The sequence below is a fragment of the Melanostigma gelatinosum genome (assembly GCF_949748355.1).
Source record: "Melanostigma gelatinosum genome assembly, chromosome: 1".
NCBI classification, from domain to species: domain Eukaryota; kingdom Metazoa; phylum Chordata; class Actinopteri; order Perciformes; family Zoarcidae; genus Melanostigma; species Melanostigma gelatinosum.
Window position 1 is genome coordinate 8729000 of NC_136634.1, and position 24963 is coordinate 8753962.

General features: G+C 44.4%; 1 protein-coding gene across 1 annotated transcript in view; it reads right to left on the reverse strand.

The window, feature by feature from the left end:
- Positions 1–24963, reverse strand: part of reln (reelin) — an 85147-nt gene that overhangs the window by 32072 nt on the left and 28112 nt on the right. Inside the window, exons 3-9 of the mRNA XM_079272118.1 lie at positions 19307–19445; positions 9108–9178; positions 2881–2913; positions 2685–2767; positions 2480–2572; positions 1248–1299; positions 485–593 (exon numbers count right to left, since the gene is read on the reverse strand). Of these exons, the coding sequence (XP_079128244.1) occupies positions 485–593; positions 1248–1299; positions 2480–2572; positions 2685–2767; positions 2881–2913; positions 9108–9178; positions 19307–19445 (580 nt within the window). The remainder of the gene's footprint in view (positions 1–484; positions 594–1247; positions 1300–2479; positions 2573–2684; positions 2768–2880; positions 2914–9107; positions 9179–19306; positions 19446–24963) is intronic.

A 24963-nucleotide genomic window follows, 5' to 3' on the forward strand; every position in this document is an offset into this window, starting at 1 on the left:
GATGGCTGTGTTTACGTAATTAAGTGCTACATGTTTATGCATTCAATAATTATCATTAATCATTTAAATGAGGCTGAAATAGCCACATATGGAGAGACACTACTTGTCCTTATGGTGGAGTGAAACAGAGAGAATGAGCAGCTTTCAGAATGTATGAGAAGTGTATTAGTAGTTGATTCATGAGTTGGTTTCTGTGTCCACACAAAAGTACAACTTGCTGCAGCGAAATATTGTAGTCAGAAGACTGCATCATTGCATTATGCCTCTGTTCTCCTCTCTGAGCTGACTAAACAGAGAGAGGCAGGGATAGAGGGATGAAAAACAGGGGGATCACAGAGAAACAAACTGGAGAGGAATGACAAATTGAGAGGGGGAGGTGTGAATGAGGGAAAAAAGAGAGGACGGGTGTTCATAACAGATGGAAGGACTGTGGGATGGACGAGGAAGGAGGAAGAAGAGGAGAGAGAGCGGGAGAGAGAGAGACCTGATCTTCTCCAGTGTGATCCAGTCATCGGAGGCGTTGGCGTTACCACTTAGGCTGTATGACACAGTGATGCTGGGGTCTGGGTAACTGAACCGGCAGGAGCCTGAGCCTGGGGAATATAAATGCACACAGAGGACAGACATATATAACAGTTAACACTCTCGTTGAGGGAACAGCTTCTGAAAGTGTTCGCTCGTTTCTTTTTCTTTTTTTTCAACAATTGAATTTCATCAGCAGGGCAATGATCCTTAGTAAGCCCTGAGGGGCAGCCAGGCCGGGCGTGATGGCTTCTTTTGACTGCTCCCACATTCCCCCTTTAGCCAAGTGGAAAATGACGTCTAAACGGTGTCCTGGTGGAACGAAGAGATCAGCAGCTTAACAGGGCTGAGAGAAGTACGCAGAAGTGATGGGAGGAGCTGATGTAGGACCAGATACTCTATAGCCATCTGCGAGAGCACGGCCAGACAGAACGAGAGATCGGAAAAGAGGGGGGGGGGGGGGGACAGGACACATTCTCTAAAAACTCAGCCATGACCTTCTGGGTGTCTTTCCAGAATATTTTAAATAATTCATTCCTGTGATAGGGGAGGCAGAGAGAGAAAGAAACACACTGGCAAGAAACGGAACAAAACACGGTGCTCTCCTGAGGATGACGAAGTGATCTATTGTCCTGGCTGCCAAACACTGTTGCACACAGGGTCGAAGATATCTGAACAGTGTCGTCATGTATTGTTTGCAATGTGCGTAGAGATTTAATACTCACCCAGGGCAAACTGCAGGACTGACGCTGTGCTAGTGTTGAGAGGTACAGTGGTCTGGGGAAGAGAACACACGGCAGTTTAGGTTATCACCCATAAATCATCTCAATCATAAACCAGTATTATTTACTGCACTTAAAGTGTGTGTGACTTAACACCAAGCTGAAAAGCTTTGTTTTGTTGATGTTTTCAGGTTAAAAGTTCGAAGTCTGTTGCGCCGGTATCCCCAACGAACAATGTTGTAAAGTGTTTTCAACATATTGCCACATCTCTGCAGAAGGGTGAGGACCTCAACCCCTGGAGGCGAGTATAACATATAGAAAACTCAAATAGACTAGAAGTGTGTGTGTGTGTGTGTGTGTGTGTGTGTGTGTGTGTGTGTGTGTGTGTGTGTGTGTGTGTGTGTGTGTGTGTGTGTGTGTGTGTGTGAGAGAGAGAGAGAGAGTGTGAGAGAAGCAAAGGACAGGCTGTGTGCACATAAATAGATGTTCTCATTGTCAATGATATCATATTTGAGCCGTTCTGTGGAAACCTTTCTGTGTTTCTGGATGTGCACGCTTTGTGGCACTTGACAGAAGAGCTGGCAGGCAGCGGCATCAAACAATTGGAACAGTGACAGACAAAGCAAATGTTTTTCAGAAAAGTACATCGACTCATGAGGCACTGAACACGTCTCTGCTGCTGACCGGCTTTCATCTCTTACAGAAAACGAAACAGTCTGAAATCAGCTTTGTAAAGATAGCACGAGGGCATGAAATGGCTCGACGACTGTACTTCTACTGTAAAATGAACATGGGATGATATTAAGTCCCTTGTGCTCCTTCTGATTTCACTTTTACATGTAACATTAGCCGTTACATTCTGTAAGGTCTGCGTTCTGCAGCGGTTTGAGAAGTTAGTTTTGCAGAAATATTTTCAGTTAAAGTTGTCAGATGAGTAAAAAAAGCTGCTGTATACAAAGTTGTATAAGCCGGTGACACAAATGATGAAAATAACTGACTAGATATAAATAAATGTCTTTGTATTTCTTAATGATACTTCAGGTATTCATTTCAAGGCAAAGCCCCCTTCTTTGTTAGAGAGGGTACATCTGTGCAGATGTTGAAACATCAGATTCTACTGTGGTCACAGCTCGCGTGCTGTAATTTACTGTGGCTACCCAGTGGTTGGTTTGCATGTATGGTCAATGGGCTGTGAAATGTACAGCGGTGGCAGTGTGGTCAAACATGGCAGTTACCAGCTCTCGTTCTCCAAAGGGCTCGCAGAAAGTGACCGCTCTGCCATGCATCAGTACACCACACTGCTCTCCCACCTCACAGTTACTGCACTCAGCCCTGTGAGGAGAGGAGAGGAGAGGAAACTGAGTTGTAACAAAAGCAAGCGTCAAGGGAGCGCAGATTTAGAAAGTGATTGAACTACAAGAAGAGTCGGAACATTTTCACCGACCAGATGCTCGGGTCCAGCTCTCCTTGTAGGTTTGAGTCAAAGTCGTCACGCAGCACAGCGTGTTTTCCATGGAGCTCCACTACACAAAAACACCATATGCTCACAGTTAGGCACAGTCTGTATGATACCTTGCATTTCATGTTGCAATTACCTGTGTGCTTATAGTATCCAAAGAAAAGCATGCAGACTCACCAAGACTAGGCCTCAATGGGGACTCGGTTGGAGCTGAAACAGAAACAGAGAAGAAGAAAGGAAATATTGTGAGTTGTAGACAGATTGAAGTGCATGTATGAACCTTCATGTAACGTTTCCTATCAGTGCAGTTTTGCATTGTTAACTGTCTGGAAAAAGTGTGTAATAGTCATTACGTGCAGCGAAGAGGGCCCATTCTTAAATGATCTCTGAGTGAAACTAACTCTCTCTGTGTCCTGGCCGGCCACGGCTGCAGTCTCCTGGCTGCCGATGTTAATTCCTTTCAGTAATGAAGGGCCGGGCGGCCATGATTAACGGTTCAATGCCAATTAACCGCCATCCACCCCAGAGGCGCCTGTGTGCTCTAATCTGTGGCCACTGCCTAGCTAACACACTCAACCATCAATCTCTCCCAGGGGATGCACGGCTCCGCGAGGAGGAGGGAGGTGCATGGAGGGGGGGTAGTGAGCGTTGAGACTTAATGAATCAAACATGGGTTTAAGAAAAACACACTGGCTCTGACGCAATCACTGAGACCACGATAGAATACAGTCTGCATACACATTCTTTTTAAAACACCATGAAGTTGCAAAGTACTGTATGAGTTTGACCTTTGTTCTAGAAAAGATGGAGGAGCTGGTGAGGTTTAAAACCTAATAAATCAAACTGAGGACATTTTGATCGGTTCGTTTTTGGTGTTTTATTAGCTGATGCACACAGAAAAAAAGAGACAGGAAGGGTGTGACAAATGCAGTTTGGTGGAAGTCAAAAAAGTTGAGAATTAAACCTTCCCTTCTGTATATTTAAGATTCAGTTACTTCGAGCATAAAGCAAAGTGCCCCTTTGTTTTATCTCGATAAGAAACATTTCAGAGTTTACGTTGCTCGCTCATATTAGAGAATTAGAATTTTAAATTGTTTCGTAATCAGTCCCTGATGGGTTTGGCATTATGGTGTTAACCTTCGCGAACATGTGACCCTTCAATCCCTTTGAGCTTTACGCTGCTCTGGTAGTTCTTTTTAAGACAGCCTTACTCCAGACAGAAGAGAAGGATAATCTGCCGCAGTATTCGCCATCCAGGATGAGTCCCACCTGACAAAACACACCACGATAACACACTCACTCACTCAAAAGTTTCGTTTCAAGTAACTTCAGAGTTTCTTTCAAACCTTGCAGCAGTTTTAAAATGTCCTCTGAGAGAGGGGCTTACTTTTGAGAAGCCCACCTAAAACCCCTCATAAACAACGGAACATGAATCAAAAGAGGAGGGATTATCAAAAAAAGATTTCTCACTATCGTAAAGGCTCTCCAAATGTCTTTATTTGGAGCTCAAGCTGTAATTTCCTCCCATTGGATCCAAATGCCGGGCACTTAGAGATGGATTTACTTTTCACAGAGTGACGGGAAAGTTTCATGCTGACGGCAGAAGTTGGAGTCTTAGTGGCCTGTGTGACAGAGCTGGGCGGTTCAGCGGCTGCGACTGTTGCTCTGGTGGGCCCTGATGCTCAGCTCCATGGCTGGAGCCCGAGCTCGACGATGAAGCCCATTAAAAGCAGATCAAAGGGCCCTCTTACTCCCACTCTGTCTCCCGTGCTCTCTCCCTTCCTCAGCCCTATAATCCTCCAATGTCGGCTGATTCAAAACATGTTTCGAGGAGCTATCAATCCCAGCATGTGCAACTCTCTCATGTTTCTTGTACCCTATTAACATTCCTATTAAACTGTAATACAAATAAGATGTGCAGTGTTGTGCTAAGTTTACATGAGTGTTCATCTCCCGCACTAAAACCTGATTCCTGGTAATCCACCCTCTCACACTGACATACAGTAATACATGCGTCGTTGGTATTCTGCTCTCTACAGTCTCTCTCTGAAACAAACCCTTCCAAATCTCTCTCAGTCTTTCTCGTGAGGCCATTTGGCTGGAGAAAGGCCCAAAATAATTATTTTTTTGGGTGGATAATCCCTTCAAGCTTCCAAAAAGGCCTCATTTACAGTTTTCTTTCTCCATGCTTCATCACACTCTCCTGCTGTCTCTCTCATTTCTCTCCCTCCTGCCCACCCCTCCATCCGCACCCATTCTGTCTTCCCTCTGCGCATCGGGAGCAGACAGTGGCGCTCATTTCACTCCGATTAATCCCCTCTCACTTTCTTAAAGACTTCAATTACTGCCCCCTCTATTTGCTGCTCATCTCTGCTAATGCCTGTATCTCCCTGGCCAGGGCTTATACTGACAAGCAGGCAGAGGGACACACACACACACACACACACACACACACGCACACACACACACACACACACACACACACACACACACGCAGATGGCTTTTCCTTCCAGAGCTGACCCAACCCTCTCTGCTATTTCGCTAATATGCACATGCACACATGCAGATGCAAAAAAACTATGGCGGGACTAAACTCGGATGGGTGCTGATGAGCAGGGTTGGGGTAATACAAGGGGGGACTAAATGAGCATAAGCTTTGGCAGACCGACATATCGGCACAAAGAGCGCAGGGCACAAGTCATGTTAAATCTTCTCCCCCTCTTCTCTCCATCTTCCTGCTCTAATCTCCTCTCTCTCAGATTTTTCTCCCCACCCTGTAAACTGCACCCGCTCTTCCAATCTCCCTTGTTCTCCTTTCGTTTGCTCTTTTTTTCCCTTCGTCTGACTCACATCCTTGACGACGTGAATCGCGTTTGAAGTTGAGTTGCTCCCGTCCAACTGGCGGTTGCAATTACAGCCTCACCAGGGCGCAGGATGCTGTTGTTTTTCCCTTTTACAATGACTAGAAAGGAAATGGTTCTCCAAGGTCAGATAGGAGCGCACTCTCCCTCCACACAGCAAAGACCAGGGCCTTTGTGTGGGCTTCAATTGGCATCATTACAATAATCACAGGTGAGTGGAGAGGAGACCAGCAAAGAAGAAAGACTTTTTCCAATTTCCATTTTACCTTTTCTAGCTGTATTTACAGTAAGTAAAGGTGGAATCCAAGGTAAAAACAAGATTTCTTCACAATAGAGAGACTTAATGAGTCGAACCAAGAGCCTCAAAACATGAGGACAGGCTTATTAGGCATGCAGTGTTTGGCTTTATGTGTTTATGTCTTTGATAAACATCTCCTTGCTGTCATTGTATCAGAGAAACACACCGCATATTCTTCCACATGTCACCGTTTGCCCGCTGAAGTCTCGTAATTAAGGTAATTCCAACTGAAACTACACAAACAAAAAAGCAAATGAGGAAAATCTTAACGGAAGATGAACAGAAAGGAAGACTGGGATGAGAGAAAAGAGAAAAACTGGAGAAAAGAGGGCTAGAGGAGACGGTCAGGATGCGAGAGGGGAAGAGATATGGACGAGACAGCGACGTCTCAAGGATTCTTGCTGGTGAACGATGAGGGATGTCAGGCGAGCCGGCGTTCAGCCAGGCAAGCAGGCTGGCTGGCAGACTGGGTGTGTGGCGAGGAGGTGGAAGAGGGGAGGCCACTCGTCGCTCCTCTGTTGGGCTGTGATCAGGCGTCCCTCAGGGAGCAGTGGCCTCTTTGAGTTATATGTCCCTTTAATAATCCATCTGGGGCGCAGCGCACTCGGCCAGGCCCATAAAGACCTGATTTATTCCCTCACTGGGAATGAGAGGACCTGGCGATGCTGGGCAGAGAGCAGGGGCTGATGGACGGCCTGCAGCGCCATTGAACACCCACCACGACCCTCCACCCTCTAGCACAGAGCACCCTTTCGTAGCCCACCCCTACCTCTCCTCATTCTCCACCTTGACTCCTCTCATATGGACTTAATAAGACTTTTTATGTTCGCTCAGTAGGAGCGGAAATGTACTTCTGTTTCATCCTCCTGCCTGTCAGTTCTTATACTTGCAGTCGTTTAAAAGTGTGCCGGTGATTTGCATTTTGCCGCATCATGCTTTAAAGCATCTCCAGGAGCCTGTCCAAACAATTTGGCAACGCGCTGATTGGTGCAACGAACTTCTCCGTTGTGCTCTGCGTCTCACTTGGTGGCAGCATTGTTTGGCAGACAACCATTAGTTTTGTCTTTTGAATCACCAAGTAAGAACAAAATATGGGTATTTTTCCGTGCTGGTTGTAGAATAAAGTAATCGGGTGTCACAGCAAACTGGGAGAGAAGTTGGGAGGGATGAATTGAACATTGAATGAAGGAATGAAGAAGAGAACAGGCACAGCAGAAAGGGGCTGTTAGAGCAGTGTGTCTGGGACCAGGCAGCCCCCCCCCCCCCCCCCCCACACACACACACACACACACAGCCTTTGCGTGTGTCTCAGCAGGCTTTTAGGGGCACCGCCGTGGAAACATTACTACAAACACCTGTCTCTGTTAACACTCAGGGAGGCTTTCTGTTACTGAGAGGCAAAGTGCTGCATGTCAGACGTACCACAGTGAGTTAAAGGCTTATACTTCTCCTCTTCTTTCCTTATCCTTAAATCTCTTATTGGCATTAGAATTCATATCTCCATCTCTTTATCATGCTAAGCTCAAATTCACACTCCAATGTCACCTTCTACTTTTATCTCCATGGCTAATGTGCCCATTTGTTCTTAAAAGTCTTCACCCTGGCTGATCACCCCTGATTGCCTTCTTATTTGAGCAGCCTGCACTGTTTCTCTCCATCCCTTCCTTTCTCTTTTCCTCCTTCCCTCCCTCTCCTCCGTGGATCATAACCCTGCTTTAGATGGCTTTCATTTCACCAGCTTTTCAAAGTCTTAAGCAAATGAACTTCTGAAGTGGCTTGAGCTGGCCTGGTATATCTTCTATTCCACTTTGAATGCTAATGCCTGGATTTGAAGTAACTTTGCTCAAAGCAGCTTGCACTCTCTTTGCCACTCTGCTGCTGAATTTGAGACGGTAGCCGATTTGATCCCGCCGGTAGAGAGAAGTCTACAGGCCTCTGCAAGTCTGACTTTGCTGAGGGAACTAATACATATCCTATGCATGGTTTATGTATAGTTTTTCATCCGTGGCAGCTTCTCCTGGTGTAGTAAGAGCAGTGCCTTATTGTCCGTCAAAGGACTACAAGATCAGCCACCCGCTCACGTCTACTCTTTCCCCACTTTTCTTTTATTAACGATGTTTAATCACTCCATTTCTCTCCCCAACCCTCAAATCACCTGCAATTTATGACCTTTAACTTTCTCATTCTATACATATTATATCATACAATATCTTTTCATCTCTTTATCTTTGTCCTTCTATCCTCCCATCTGTCCTTCACCAATTAGACAGAAATTGCCATTACCATCATTTTGGGTTTAATATTTTATTGCTCGGCTTTTGCTGACTTTCGTTTTATCTATCTCACCTTCATTTATCCAGGATAGTCCCATTAAGATTACAATCTCTTTTCTGCGGGCGTCCTGGCCAAACAGCAGCAGAAAAGTTTCACGCAGAAAAGTACAAATAACCGACTGACAACAGTCATCGGTCGTGTCTCCAATGACCTGCTGAGGGACATACCGGTCCTTGAAATGAAGAGTCCTCAGAGACACGCCACAGAGGTTGGTTTTTTTCTAATGAAGACTATGTCTTAAAGCTGAAATGTTGTTGTTTTCCCCCTGAAACAGTTAGCGAATAAAGACCCCAGCAGCAGTTGGTGTACTTCTCCACTTTCAGCATTAAAGTCACTCTTGATCTACAAGGAGGAGTTGTTGAGTGAGGTGGAGGCTTCTTTCCTGTAAACAAGCAATTATACACACTCAGCATGCAGAGTGGGACGACACTGTCTGTCAACAGCTACTTAAGGCTGTCGCAGAAAGTGGATGTAAGAAGTGTCTGCCATAAAGCGTAAATCTCAGAGAGAGAGAGCGAGAGAGAGCGAGAGAGAGAGATAAAAAGATGAGTTTAGCATAAGCTGAAATTAAGCTGGCAATATAGGACATCCAAATATCTCTGGCTCTGGCTGCATCATGAGGCAGAAAGAGAGCCAGGAAGTGCAGCAATGCCACCGTCGAGCAGAAGCAGCATATCGACCATAATGTGTCATCCATATTCTGACAATCTGTGCGTATATGATGAACAGTAATGAGAGGTGAGAAGGGTGTTCGGTACGTGTATATATATGTCGGTGCACATGTGTGCTTCAACATATATGTCTATCCACATGTGAATATCTTCCTGCATGTGCAGTATCTGAACATGTTTCTTTCATAAAGGGGGAAGAGGGGCGTACACTGAATGGATTCCGTGCTGATGCTACTCACCTCCTTGCTCACAGAGCTGTTGGGCCAGAGCATCCTTGAAAAGGATCTGTCCCCGGTGTGTTGCTGTCGCTCTGAGAGAAACAAGAGAGAGAAGGAGGAAAAGAGCATTAACACAAACAGCACTCATGGGAAAGTTAACTCGTCTGTTCTAAACATACGAAGATCAATCCAGCACAGATGGCATCATTTCCCACGAAACCAAAAATGTGTCATGGCATCCTCCATAAAAGAGGACATTTTCTCAGGTTCATGATGTGACTTTGAGGTAAAAAAAACAACAAGAAATAACAAGCTCATCTGTCAATGCAGGTGAAGTGCCATTTTTAAAGTTTCTTGTTAATCAGTGCACCACTTCAACATGAAGATTAACATAAAGATTAACTGTGATACCACGTCATGCAGCCCTCTCCAACGGATCTGTCACTTTATTCCATCCATATAACGTGCAACATGATTGAAAAGCATTCTCCTCCCCTAACAGGACATTGTAATTTGTATATAGCAGCACGATACAAGAAGGTTGTCAGCCTTATGAAAACATCCACATCTGAGTTGAAGTCATTGCCCAACCTTTCGCCAATCCCAGATCATTTGGTTTTTATTATTATATTTATTATTATCCAAGCATTGACGGGGATATTTCCTCAACAGCAACATCATTTTGTGTGCTCATATGGTATCAAATATAGTGTGGGTTATCAAATGTCTTCCAGTGTCATCAGTTGCCTGCACTACCACACTGCACTCTTGCATGCCGGTGTCAATCTAACTGTACGTTGCGTGCTGAATGTATGGAATGCAATATGAGTTTCCTTCCGGTGGCCATGACATGAATTATTCATTTGAAAATGGAGAGATCTTTAACAATCTGAGAGGGTGAAATAGCAGGTGCAGTGGTATCTTTTACACAGACACTGAGACATGCTCTGCTGTGCTGTGGCCGTGTGGAAAGAGATCTACTCTCATTTGCAATCGCTGATTCTAAAGATGGACACTAACAAAGCTGCTCTCAAGTCAGAACTGTCATTCTTAACTATGATAATGATAAACAACCACAATACAACTACGACTAATACTACCACCACGACTAATAATACTAATAACAGCAATAATACCATAATAATAAGTTGTTATAATGTCAAAAACAGTGGATAATAGTAATAGTTTGAAGTGTGAACATGAAAATAAAATCCCATAACTCGGACACAGGGGGGAGATTGGGGTGGAAAGAGTATGGAATAAGCTGAAATTTTCAGAGAGTCCTTGAAATGAGTTATTGGAAAAAAAAATGAAAGTTTTACAGCCCAGAGCCCTTCTAGTCAGTGGCAGCAGCAAGATGGGTTTTGTAGAGGCCCCATGGAGGAAGGTTCTGTGCAAGGGGAGACAACACTACGTTTTAAGATGGCTAGTAAAATCAGTATTACACAGTCCGACAGCATAACCTGCATTTTCCCCACATAACACACAGAGGGAAACAATTGGAGTGGGTTTGAGGTCAAACGCATAAAGCAGACATGACGTGTTTCCTCACTGACTGCTTGCAGTGTTGTCCATAAAGCAGAGGAGAACAGTTGGACTCTTGTCTCATCCGTCTGGCTCCCTGACTAAATTCTCATGTTGTAATTTGGCCTTGCTATTAATTATGAACATCATCTGTGGCTTGTAAATCTGAGCAGGCTCACGCTAAAACACACACTGACACAGAACTATGAGTGCCACCCACATCCACTGAGAAAGTCCCTTTAAGGTTGAATAATCTTGGTCTCTGCCATGTGAGGACACACTTGTGAGACTCACACTGTTGTCCCAGGGTTCAGGGTATTCCCTGGATCCAGAGGCATTACACAACAGTTCCTTTTATTGAAGTCAAACCCATAATAGAGCTCTGAATAACCTCATTGTCATTTCAAATTCACTGTACGTCAAACTCTATGGAAGCAATCCAGACAGTTGCATGTGTGCTGCTGTGCCACACCCGGTCAATATATTTCACGTTACAACACGGACCAAGAAGATGATGAGAAGATTACAAATGAGCTGAACTTCATACACAACGTAGTGTGTGCCCGAGTCACTTCCATTTTGCAGACTTTCTCCTCCTCCTGCTGCTGCTTCAGTCCTGTTTCCTTCTCTACAGTCTCATGTGGCTTTTGCCTCGCGCCTCCCAACTCCACCCCACCCCGGCCCACCATGCAGACTCAGGCCTTTTATGGGTGCCAAGGCATTTACACGTTCATCCCAGCTATGAATAATGAACAGGCCACTCATCACTTAGTAAAGAGCTCTTGTGCCTTTGCAGCGCTGGGGAGAAAACATACTTAATTACGCTCATATTTCAGAATTGGGCGAAAACTAATTTGAGTTTGGTATTTATGAATAAAAGATGGCGCGTAACGAACAGCGGGTGGGGATGTAGGAACAAGGCTTTTAAATATTTACCAAACACAGTCTCAGCTCAAGTTCACGAAACAGATTCTGTTAAGGGACAGGGGCATCTGTCAAAGAGCACATTTAAACCGAACACTGTTTCTTGAATACACGCACACACACACACACACACACACACACACGCACACACGCACATCTGTGACAGGAAACTTTAACAAATGACGCAGAGACTCCAGTAAAAGTCCTGCATTCCATTGCATGACTAATATCAACTAAATGTACTTATTACGCAGAATGGCTCGTCAAAATGATTTGATTAAATATTCGATTTTCTCATCACTGATGCATAAAAACATTTGAATATTGTAGCTGGTTGTGGTGGAGCTAGTTTGAACTGTTGTATAGACTGTTGGGTAATATAGTCTGTAACAATGTGTCAAATTTGATAAATAAAAAGTTCTGTTGGTAAAATCTGAATCCGAAAAGCAACAGAAGTCTCAACTAAAGTAAAGGTACCTCAAAATTGTACATAAGTACTTCAGTGAATGTACATAGTTACTATAATACCACCACAATGTAAAAGCTGTGTTGTATTTTTGAGAGAGGTCTTTCTAAAATGCAATTTTGCAGAAGTGCCTTTGAAAATAGAAGCACTTGCCTGTTTTTAAGGCATCTTCTACACAATGACAGAAGAGATCATTTGAGTGGGAAAGAATGCTTTTCCTTTGAAAGTGTGTGTTTGTGTGGTTTGACTGCGTGTGGCTTAATAACGTGCATGTCGTTAAAACAGTAGCCAGGAGAGGGCATTTAGTCGGAGCTGGAGAGTGTGTGATCATCGTAGCGCGACGCCAGCGTCTGTCCTGCCGTCACACTCCAGTGGCTCCTCAGCGTGTGTCTCTCATTACCGCCTCCACTCTGGGAGCCGCACGCCCACATACACACACACACACACAAAACATGTATTGAACATCTAAATGTTAATTTGACTTTCTTGGGGGGGGGGGGGGGGAACCAATTAAGGCCCTTAACGTGTTGCTGTTTTTTTCTATTTTCTCCTCTCTCCAATACTCTGAATCAAACGAGGGATCATTTATCTTGTGAAAATAAGTGTCATCCTCTACCCTCTCATTAGTCTAGAGGAGCAAATCTGAGAGATGGGAAAGAGGGAGGGATTGAGGAAGATGAAGAAAAAGAGGAGGATTGAGTGAGAGATGTGGATAAATTGAGGGGGAAGGGAGAGGAGGGGGATGGGGGGATTTGGTCAGTGGAGATAGAGATGAGATGGCCTTGTCTTTCAAAGTCCAAAATCTGCTGTCAAATAGCGAGGCATACGAGATCCAGTCCGCACGGACACACACACACTCCAAGCCACATACGAGCTTTAACATGGATGCAGATGGACAGGCTGTCACTCAAAGAGCTCCCAAAAGGCCCTGGAGTGGGTAATTACCAAGCATGTCTTCCATGTTAGATTACATGTTGCTGTCGGCCATAAGTATCCCTCAGGAGCAAGCTTGACAGTTACACACACACACACACACACACAGAGGGGATGGTTGATTTACCCTAGAGCTGTATACATGCAGATAAATATAGAGACTGCTGTCTTTTAAAGACACAAACATGCACTGAATACTGACCACACAGACAAACCTTTTTTAACTGATTTCATGCAAAGGGAGGTGAAAAGTATGATTGTCTGGCTCCACACACACCACTTTGTCTGAGGTTCGGAGAACACACACACTGCCTCGCTCTTTTCCCCTCGTTAGATGACTCTCTCCCATCCCGGTCTCCTCAAATCCCAATTAAAAGCCAATTTTCCCTCCCAGCTCACCAGGCTTGTTGGTAATCATGATTAATATGAGGAGCTTCAATGGGGTGCAGATCCAGTAGCCAGCACTGATTTGGTGCATTTGGATCTAGCCCTTAAAATAATACACCCTAATTGGTTGATTTATCTTCCACGTTGAGGACCAGCTGTGGTTATGGCACAGCAATCAAGGACGACGGGTAAAAGAATGGAGCGGCAGGAAGGTGGTGAAGTGAAGCCAGGACAATGAGAATCAGAGGGAAGAATTCACTGCTTCAGAAAATCACTGAGGAGCTCCGATGAAATGTAAAGTAGTTTCTTGATTTCGACCTAGCCTCGATATTTTCACACCAATCAGGGCCTGAAAAGGCGTGGCTGGCTTCTTGGAAACACATTACTCTGTCCCCCATCCCCCCCTCCCGCTGACCCTAAATTAATTAATTGAAAAAGGCTCTTGGAGAACATGCAAATATAATGAAGCTCCACAGAGGAGGGATTTGGGAGTTGTTTGGCAAATTACCTGCTTGTTAGCACAGGGTCATAGAGAGTTATTAGAGAGCTCCAAATACAGCCAGGAGAAGAGCAGCTACTGCTCAGTATACAGCCAGGAGAAGAGCAATTGACCGTGACTACTGTTAGTTAGTTATAATTAGGGGGATTAGGAAAACAACAGCAGTTAGGAGTAAATATGTGAGGAAGGAAAGCTGTTCATTTTCTGTTAATTTAGCCCTCAACAACGATTTCAAAAATTTGTATCTGAGAAAACCAGCCTCTTAAAAACCTTTGTCTCCCTTCCTCAGCGAGGGTCAGCCGAGGGCAGGAGGGCGAGAAAGAGAATAATCTACCGTATTGACACAGAGTCAACAACAGAGAGATGAATCCCCATAACAAGTCATGTCTGTAATTTATCAGTCACATTGAAGCACATTTGCAGGAACAGACGGCGCAGAATGTGAACAAATAATTTCTCGACGAATACATCTGGAGAAGACCCACTCTCCCCTGAGCATGGTTCATTTTGCTGCATTCATAATCAAGCACCTTCTTTTTTCAATCGCCACGCTCCATTTCATCTTAAATTGATAAGGAGGTCACCGTCCCACCTGCTGGGACGGTGACCTCCTGATGAGAGTCTGCGCTGGTGGTGCAGCGCAGATGCGATGGAGACAATTTGTGGCAGTATTGATCAGAGCACTGATGTGTAATATGGATATATATATGTGTGTGTACATGTGTGTGCATGTGTGTCTCTGTGTACACAGGTGTATGTATTTCAATACAGGGGTCATGGACCGTCCCTGGGGAAATAAGACAATGTCATGATGCGGAGACCTTCAGGGTGAACAGCAACAGGAGTCTGTGTTGTGATCTGTTGAGCAGTGCATGGGGTTGCCTCTAAAAGTTTGATTTACTGTTAAATTCTGGAAAAAAAAAAAATGTCCTAAAAGTTTAGGAGAAGTTAAAAAGGCGGTGGAATATGAGAGATATAAGAGTTGCTGTCTTATGAAGGTGTGATATATGAAAATTGGAATTATATGGGTGGGCCGTGTCATATTTGCAGCTCTGGTCGGTTTGTGGAGAAAGAAAAGTGGACTGGATTTATGTGCTCGGTCATGCTTCATATTTCGACCTCATATTTCTATATCTACAATGCCAAAATGCGATCACCCTTAACCAATCATTCATGTTCCCTGGCCCAACGTCTCCAGTGAATCTGTGCCACAGCCACAGGCTACTGTGGAGCTGTAATGATGAGGGGAGCTCATTAACCAGCGGTTTTATGTTAAAACGGAACAGAAGATTGACTCGGAAAAATAGGAAATCAATGGAGAAGACTAATACTTGGAGAATTGAGGCGCCGGGTGAGATAGGTCATCTGTCAGCCTGATGTCTGAACTCTGACCTTTCACCGCTGATTAATATAACAAGCTGTCTGTCAGAATCACCAGACTGCATGAGCATAAGGACACATTATTGTCATGAAATGCAAAGGTCAAAGTTAAATTGATCACTTTATTGAATTGTCATGTTTCCAAAAAGGACACATGTACCTGAAGCTGTCGTGAGAGTATAAATATGGACTGTTCTCATGGCCCTGAATGGCCTGTAGTTGGTGGGCTGTGACTTCTTAGCAGCATGGATGGCGGCTGCCTGCTACGAGTTGTTGACGCACACGGAGTCAAGTTTGACGAAGAGCGATGCGCTCTGTACAACAGCAGCCAAACCGGGCTGTGTTCACATGCAGCAGTGGACTGCAGGAAGCCACGTACTATGCAATACCGTAGCGTGCGTCTCACAAACGTCATGCTCACACAGACCTGCCTACTTTGAACAGATGGCAGTATCAACAACACAACAACAGTCGGCATAATTACAGCACAGGAACCATTCCTTTTTAATTACAGCTAACAAGACAAGAGAGTGTTTGAGTGCCAACCTCCTCTTCCTCACTCTATTTGGATGTCTCCTCCTAACTGCTCCAGCAAGTGGCTTCAAACTGTCTAGGACTCCACACAGGAACCGCAGGTAGCAGAGACGTATAAAAAGAACTAATCGTAGTAGTAAATAAGGATTTGCAAACAAATGCACATAAACACACAAAAGCATGGCATGCAATGACATAAAGGAACAGTGTGCCATTAGATACGCAGACATGCATCTCCTCAGGGGAACATTTTGGGAAGGAGAATCACATTAATTAAAGCAATCTCCAACCAGGCAACTTTCTTAGTCTCACAGGGGGATAGTACAAAACACTAGAGCTCAAAAACACATCACACACACACACACACACACGCACACACACACACGTGTATGCAAATACATCCACAAGCAAGACCTTTGCACAGTGCTAACATGTTTCTCTGAAGGTAGCTGTTTTAACAAATAAAATCCCATGGACACATGCAGCCGCACACACTCGCACACACACACACACACACACACACCTACACACACTCGCGCACACACACACACACACACTACGCTGACTGCCTTGGGGCTGTAAGTGAAGCAGAATAAAGGCAAAGAAAGGACGAGACACACCAGTGCATCTGTGCATTCGCTAGAGGAAGCTATTAACCATTCTCACCTCTGCTAAGTGCAGCAAAGCATTCAGTAGATTGTGTAGTGGCGTGCACTGTCTGTCTGAGCAAGAAGAATAAAAAGTGGGGCACAACTGTGTTTTATGCAATCATTAAAGCCTGAGTTAGCTTTTATGAATGTTGTATGTAAGAAAAGGTTTGATCCTGGCCCACAGCTTCACTGTGACAGCTGCAGGTTTAACTTGTGTGTGTGTGTGTGTGTGTGTGTGTGTCCTCCCTGTTCCTTCACTTCCTCTCCTCCTCTCTTCCAAGGCCTCCCCTTCTCTTTAGGTGGCAATTTACAGCCGCCCAGAAAATGAGTTCTTCTGGATGCCAACGCCACTGCACTCCATCACCCTCCCGCTCGTGATCTGTTACCAGGAACACTCCCACAATATCGCCCATAAAACTTCTCACAGGCCCTATATTAATGCAGTGGCGGACCAGCTCCAGCCCTGTGAAGGACATAGGATGTCTGTGCCTTTAATTCAAACACTCATGGACACTGCCTGTGGAAAATGATCCGTGCATCAATCAGGGTAGGAATACTACGGGCAAGGGCAGGCCATTGCATGATTTACATGTTGTATGGTCAAGACGAATGTCCTTTCACTTGCACCGATACTTTTAATACCTTTTAAAGTGATTGGAAGAAGAAAATATGACAGGGAACTAAATTGACAGTTGTTTGATCACCTCAAGAGGAATAATACTGACATATCAGCGCTGGAAAAACATAATATAGCACCCAACGTGGCCCTGGCTTTGGTCACAAGGGCCTCTCCTGTTGAATTCCTCCCGGTGTCGGGTCACTGAACCCTACTGGTGGAGACGGGAGCTGTGAACTGGAACAGGGTGCAGTAAGTGCGTTTGGGTGTGTTTGAAAGGAGCAGTCTCCCGCCAGCTGGAGTGTGACTGGCTGACTTTGATAAGGTCAGCCGCAGGGGCCCCTATTGTCACACAGTCGCGGCCCCCTGCCAGCCACACTGTCATCAGCACTGGCACACTGCTGCTCCGCGGTTTACACTCGCACGCAAACACACGGCACACGCATGGACGGCACACAAATACAGAGGAAACGCACAATCCTCGTAAGCTGACACACGCCCAACAGTCGATGTGTTTGCTGGCAGACAAAAAAAAAGCCAGTAAATCTGTTTGGCTCTGTGGATATTGTGTAAATGGCAGCTCCACTTCAACAAATTCCCCGGCTGAATCCCTTTCTGTCAGTCTGCCCATAAAAGTCTTTGTCTGATAGACTATCGTGTCCCTCCAGAAATTCATTGAGGGGTTTTTATGAGTACTGCCAAAATGTTTCATTTAGTTGTGTTTTTTATGAAACATTGATGTGCAATTTGCAACGTCTTTCAAATATGGAAAGAGGATGACTGGTAATTTAAAACAAATGAATAAATAAGGGATTCATTTGCAGTTTGATGTGACTATCCAAGCATTCCAATGATATGATGATGACGATGATTCATTTTCATATTTCATGATACTTAAACATAAGTCACTGTCACTATGTGGGGGAATTTCTCAAAGAGTTTTGTAATGTGCTGCTGTGACTTTGCACGGGCAGAGTTACTGGAGTCCTCCCTTTTCCTCTACACTTCTCCAGCAGCAGCTGCTAATTGCATTTTGACTAATTATCAGCTTGAGGCCGTAAATCACCAGCAAAGAGAACTCGAGGGAAAGACAGTTAGAGGATGTTTCCAACAGATAGAGACGGAGAACATGATGAACAGCACGGAAAAACCAAAGGGGGAATGAAAATGAAAAAAGGGAAAGACCAAGGCTGTTCTCAAATGTGTGAAGCTCGATCTTTTCCAACTTGGGCCCATCAAACAACATGCAAGCTTCAGGTAAACACAGCAAGTCAATCCCCACTCATGCTTTTCTCTCGGATGGTCGCACTTTGACATTAGCTGCTGTGGAATTGTGACGAGGAAACGTTTGGAGCTTTGATACTTTGTGTGGGGTTTCTCCTCGTGGCGATCAAATATTCTCCCAAACTGTAGGGGGCAGTGTATCAAAAACTCATGTCTACAGGGTGGTTTTTGTTACCTTAGAACTAGCTACATCGGAGCGGGTCCTCTTTAAGGAGTCTGTCATGTTGCACTGCCATGTTTCTACAGTAGCCCAGAACGGACAAACCAAGCACCGGCTCTAGCGAGAGCCTTTCCCGATTCCACGTTACCTTTATGCCACCATGCTTCTTCAACCCGCTTGGAAAGGGATGCCACTGTCGGTCTGTCACTAAATCCTACACACTGCTCCTTTAAGATCCTAAAGGAAGGCATTGCTCCTAACTAATGCGTGTGTGTAATGCCCCAGAAGAAGAGCGTCATGTGAACCAGAGTTTTTCTATAAAGTGAGTGCGTGTGTGTGTGTCTGTATCACACCCATCCTCGGGGACTGGGTGGATCTGTTCAACCACTCACACATTTTCCAGTGAGATGAGGGACCAAGCCCATTGAATGAGAGGATGGGGATATTTCCCTTAATGTCAGCATGGGTAAACACACACGCATTCACACCGGCCATGTCAAGAAAGGTATGTATGTGTGTGATAGTACTATAGTACTATCACACACATACACGCGGTCTCTGTCCCCGGTTTAACCTCTTTCCAGTCATTATGCATGCTTTGTCTGAGAGGATGGCCTTTTCACATTCTTTCCGTGGCTCTGACAGAGAAAACAACGGCCATGATGTCAGCTGATAAACCTCACTCAGGCTTACTGGGTCAATATGCAGCCACGCAACATTAACGGATATTTTCATAACAGTTAACGACTTCCATGTCTGAGTTAGACACGGGACAGCTGGTAAGGTCCTAGCCTGCATCTCAACTACTCGTCTGTGTTATTCTCCCTCACGCATTCTCTTATACACACTCACACATGACTTACAGGAAGTTGACACAGCCAGTGCCAGGTGGCGGGGCGATCCAGACAAAGCTGAAGCTGGTGGCGGGCTGGTGGCTAACATGTGAAGCGACCACACTGCAAACAAACTGGGTTCCACCAAAGTGGCGCTCTGGCATCACACCTGGAAGAGGGAGGAGAAGAAGAGCAAATGGATTAATTGAGAGGGACAGAGAAAGTTACCTGGCGCACATTTAAGATGTTTGTGAAGGGGATAAATGTAATGTAATTAGTACTAAACATTTTTAGTATCACGTTTATTATTAGATACATTTCACATTATTTTAGTTTTTCTTGGAGTAGCAGCTCGTTTACATTTGTTTTATTGTGCGTTATAGAATCATTAATCACAGTACATGTCTGCTATTTATCTATCTGCTTTAAATGTTACATTATCATTATTTGGTAAGCCCATTTAAGAGATTGTTTTTATAGCCTGCCAGTGGTGTGTGTTAATCGGCCTTCCGAACAACATTTCCTTCATAAAATGCATTGTCAGATAGCCACATCCAACGGCAAACAATTACTAAAACATGGCTGTGATGTAAAGTCTTATATTTAATTCGTGGTCTCTTCTTTTTGGTTGCCAACGGTCATCGGTTTCCAATCAGCAGATTTAAACGTACCCGCACTCCACTACATTACTGCACACTCGGCAAGACTTTCACAAAATGAAAACACAATATTGATGTTCCCTGTGATGGATTACCAAAAGCATCTCAAGTAAGTCTGTTCGTGTTGGTGATGAAATGAAAGTCGTATGAAAATAAAAAATGCTTTTCTGTGAAAGGTGATTTGCAGCAAAGTAAAACAGCTTGTATGCAATTAAAATACGGCAATAATATTAGTTATTAAGACACAGAGACAAATCAGCACAAGTCTGAAACTAATGCATGAAGTGACGAGCCAATAGATCCAGATAGAGTAACAGAAAGCCACAAGGACCTGGATGATAGTATTGATATATGTACCAATGTCTTGATGTCTTCCTCCCTTTGTTTTTCTTCTCATTTCTCCCTCACTCGTTTGATCTCGTGTCATTCTACTGATATGCGTTTCCCTCCACCGGCATCATAGCTTTCTTTCCTTCTTCATCCTGCCTGACGCTCACTTCTCATCCATCGTTTCTACTTTGCTCTTTTCCCCTCTCTCCTGCTCTCCTTTCATTCGTTCTCTTTTTCTTGACCCTCTCTTTCTTCTCTCCCTCCCCGCCAGCTGATACTACATAGCGGTGCTTTTACCGATGACGGTCTGTGTCCGGCTATGATCGCACCGGCGGAATGACATCATATCACATAATCTGTTCTTCATATCACAGAGGGCAAGGGCAGGACGCCGCCAGACTCATCAATCACTGCGCAGACACACAGAACATTTAAATAATTTACTGTAGCTAAACAGCAGCGCAGTGTTGGCAAAGAGGCGTCCAAACTGAGCTGTAACCAGCACAAATGAAAACACCGCTTAACTATGAATTTGCTAAAACATGTGTGCATCTCCCAGACAGCGATCTGAGCATTTGTAATCATTTTAAAACACTAAGACAACACAGTGTGGTCCAGTGCTCACAGAGCAAACACATTCAGCCGGGTTAAAAATGTAAGCGACGTCCCATCTGTGCATGAAGATGTGCTCTGAGCTGCAGCGCTCTGGTGGCTGGCCTCTGCTCTATACAACCTGCGAACACAACACTCTCCTCTCCTCAATCATAAGTCAGCTCACTGAAAACCGAATCAGCAATGATTAATAACATCGGAGCTTTAATATCCCCTGAATCAATGTGCAAATCAATATGTAAAGATTGTGTGTGCGTGCGTGCGGTTCAAAACTAATTATTTAAAGATAAATAATTCCGCCCATTTTCTGACAGTAATGAATTTGACCGCACAGATTGCATCCATAAATACACACAATGTCGACAGCACCATAAATGTTTCTGTTAAACTCTGCCAGCTGCTTGTGTGTATAGGTGTGTGTGTGTGTGTGTGTGTGTGTGTGTGTGTGTGTGTGTGTGTGTGTGTGTGTGTGTGTGTGTGTGTGTGTGCTCGTTTGTACCGTTGCATGAAATTTATGTTGATGTGTGTACGTGTGTGCCACGGGACAAACAAAGCAACTTATCATTGCTGTCGGACAAAAAACGACAGGAAAAACAAGCTTGTTTTTAAATCGAGCACCGCGCATTCATTTGTTTACCCTGCGGGCTTTGCAAAGGTTTTCTTGTTCTCATCATGGTGGGACACATGAAACTCTTTAAAACTAGAGTTCAAACTGAATAATCATCAAAGCTACATGATTTAAAAGGTTTCACGTGACAAACAAAAACGTATTGCGTCATTATGTTTGAGTGCATGCAGCGTGTGCGCCTCGTGTGTCAGATTTACGAGGCGTCGAGCGGAGCAGCCTTTCACATCGCTAAGGAGCTGCCGGTGTGTAACAACAGACCGAGATGTAATCACCCGCTAATAGAGCGGTCTCGTGTGACGTCACAGTTTAGCTGTCGGCCATGTTGGAGTACACACAAAGCCACTGGCATGCACGGCTGAGTCGCATAACCTATCGGTGGTGAACTTTTGTGCTGTCTTTGGTTGTGGCAGCAGAGCTGATAGAGACAAGAAATCATTCTTTCGTTTGCCAGCGGTCATTACACATCAAGGGAATGACACGAAGGAGCTATCCAAGCGACGTCGCGAGAAATGGCTGTCACGCATCTCTCGAGATATAAAGGAATGGAATTTGGCGTACACTAGAGTATGTGCGGATCACTTTATAAGTGGTCAGTGATTTTATTTACAAATTCGTTTGTGAACAGTATTTAATAAAGGAAATATAAATTAATCCGATAAGACTACTTCGGTAAACTTGTATTTCAATGTTTATTACAAACTGTTTCAGGTAAACCCTCTACTGCTTGATATGAGTTTAATGTCAGATCATATATATATATATGTGTGTGTGTGGGGGGGGGGGTGAAGTTAGGGGTTAGTTTAAAGTGAATTCCTACACACACGCACACAATGACATGCATGTACAATGTAAACAAACACACGTGTCTGTTTGCAGTGAGTAAACATTGAATATTGCTAAATATCGGACCAGATCTGTATATATTTACTCTCCCAATGACGAGATGAGAATTCTCGACGACCGTTGCTTTGACGTCTCGGACCCATCCACTGACAAACTGATTATAAGCGTCGAGCCCTTTGTAGCACTCCAGCTCGTCTTTTGTGTAAGGACTGGGGGTGTTCACGAGATACGCGTAGATGTTGCCGTAGTTTACCGATGGAAGATAAGTAGGATCGGCACTGAAACCATCTGCACTCATCGTATAGGGATCCAAGTTACCAATAACCTTCAATTTGGCCAGGTAGCGAACCTTTGATGCACTATCCAGTGATTCAAAGTATTGTATTTTCGCCGCACTTCCTTGCTTACGCGCCGCCATGTAGGATCTGTATGTACTCCAACATCGCGGACAGACCTCGTAACTAAGGAGATCGTAACGTAGGTGAGACCACTCTATAGAACGTTGACATACGCATACTTCTTTCTCTTTCTTTAAGCCCCTCTGACACAAAAAAGTGCCATTTCCAGAACAATTTCCTGGCTGTTATGTGCCACCCATTTACTGTCGCAACCAAGGATCTCAACACAACAGATTTGGCACTAAATGTCCAATTTTGTGGCAGAAGAAGAGAAGGAGAAGCACTGTGAATCCTTTTTCACCAAATTGCCATGGTGCAATCTGAGAATCCCTGCAGATGTGCATAATACAAGTTTAGCACTCGCGACAATGGAAACACGATCTGCAAAGCTGCGAGGACAAACGGAAAGAGAGATGATGTGAGTTGAGCAGGAGAATGAGCAGAGGGGATACAGCAGACGTGAGTCAGTGAACGGGCTGTGGCCGGTTCAACTCATTTAAAAAGGACTTCAGCGCCGTCTCTCATCATTGAGTAAAAGAGAAAGGTGGGCAGGGCACCAACAACACCGTAAGTGTTTTTTTCATTTACAATGATGAAACACTCTTGTAATACAACATCAATTAATTCACCACAAGCAACTTCAATAGGAAAATGAACTAATGCTGGATGAAGTGAAACCAAACACAGAATTCAATGTTTGAAACAAGAAAGATGTGCATAGCACTGTGAGAAAAGTAGGAAAAGAAAAAAGCAGCAGACAGTGGGAGAGGCAGAGAGAGGGAGGAACTGAGGATATGGCTGAAGAGAAGCAGAGAGCAGTTAGACTAGGGTGAAGATGAAAAGGCAGTCTGATGCACTCCAGGACACAGCAGCGGTGGGAATCGACACCGCTCACAGAATTTCTCCCACTTGAAAAATACACTCAGGCGTAAAAATGCAAATAACGAAACTATTCCCTTTCATGTCTGGGTGTGAAGAGAGAGCGAAAAAAATATCACTATTATTCAACGAGATCCAAATCCCAAAGGTTCCAGTGAAGCAACAAGCTGTAGTGAAGCTGGGCAGAAAGAATAAGACAACTCGAACAGTCCTGGTTCTGTCCAGAGAAATAAAAAGACATCTTTCGTCATTGTGAAATCAAAATATATAACAAAGCCCTTCCTGTGTCCTCATTCACTGGGGTCACGGCAACTGAAAAAAAACTGTTCATTCATTTGTTCGTCTGTTAAAACACACAGTAACTAGGTGATCGATGGGAAGAACTTGCTACATTTTGGCATTTAACCTCTTTCCACAAAATGAAAGCAGCGTTTCATTTTAGCGAGCACATGTTGTGCTTCATCTACTGTGACGGTTTGTTCTCCACACTGGGACTCGTTAGCAAACAATCAGCCGCATGCAGAACTTACCTAATGAGCTGACAATGACAGAAGTTGTAGCTGCAGTACAAATGCCACCGTGCTGCATGTTAGATAAGTATCAGCAGAGGCTGAGGCCACTTCTGATTCAATAAGCTGCCACAGGGGGATGGGGGGGGTCTTGGAGGACTGTTGCAACCACACATCCTCAGTCAGATGCACACATGCAAATACATGCAGGTCTTTCACATGCAGATTGGGCACTTATGAGCTGTCGACAGTGATTAATGGCAATGGAAGATGACCTGCTAACTCCCACGGTGTGACTGGGCAGAGCATGTTTCATAAATACAACCCCCCCCCACACACACACACACACACACACACACACATGCACTCCACACACAAAAACTCACTCAGATACACACAGGAAATGGGTGTGTCAGGATTTTAAGGGTCATCTGTTGGTTGTAGGGCTTTCAACCCGACATCAATCTCTGCTGGTAATTGTAGAGAATTCTTTAAGCGCCCCATAAAAAGGAAGTGGGAAGTTGTCGCCTCTCATGTATTCATATTCAGTCCACCCGTCGAGTAACAAAGACATTTTTCCCCTCCGTCTGGTTTTCCTTCTTTTAAATATGTAAACACTTCAATTCACATCTGTCTGTGTCCTCTTTAACATCTCTCTGTTTGAACACAACATTTTTTATTTATTTATCTGTCTTTATATCTCACTTTGCAAAGCTAATGAGCTTTTCCACAGCCAAGCTCAAAACAAGTCAAATAGATGGAGTGAGAATTCTCCCCCGATGGAGCAGATGGGCAATCGGTGGCTCAGCCTGGCAGCGACTTCACGCTG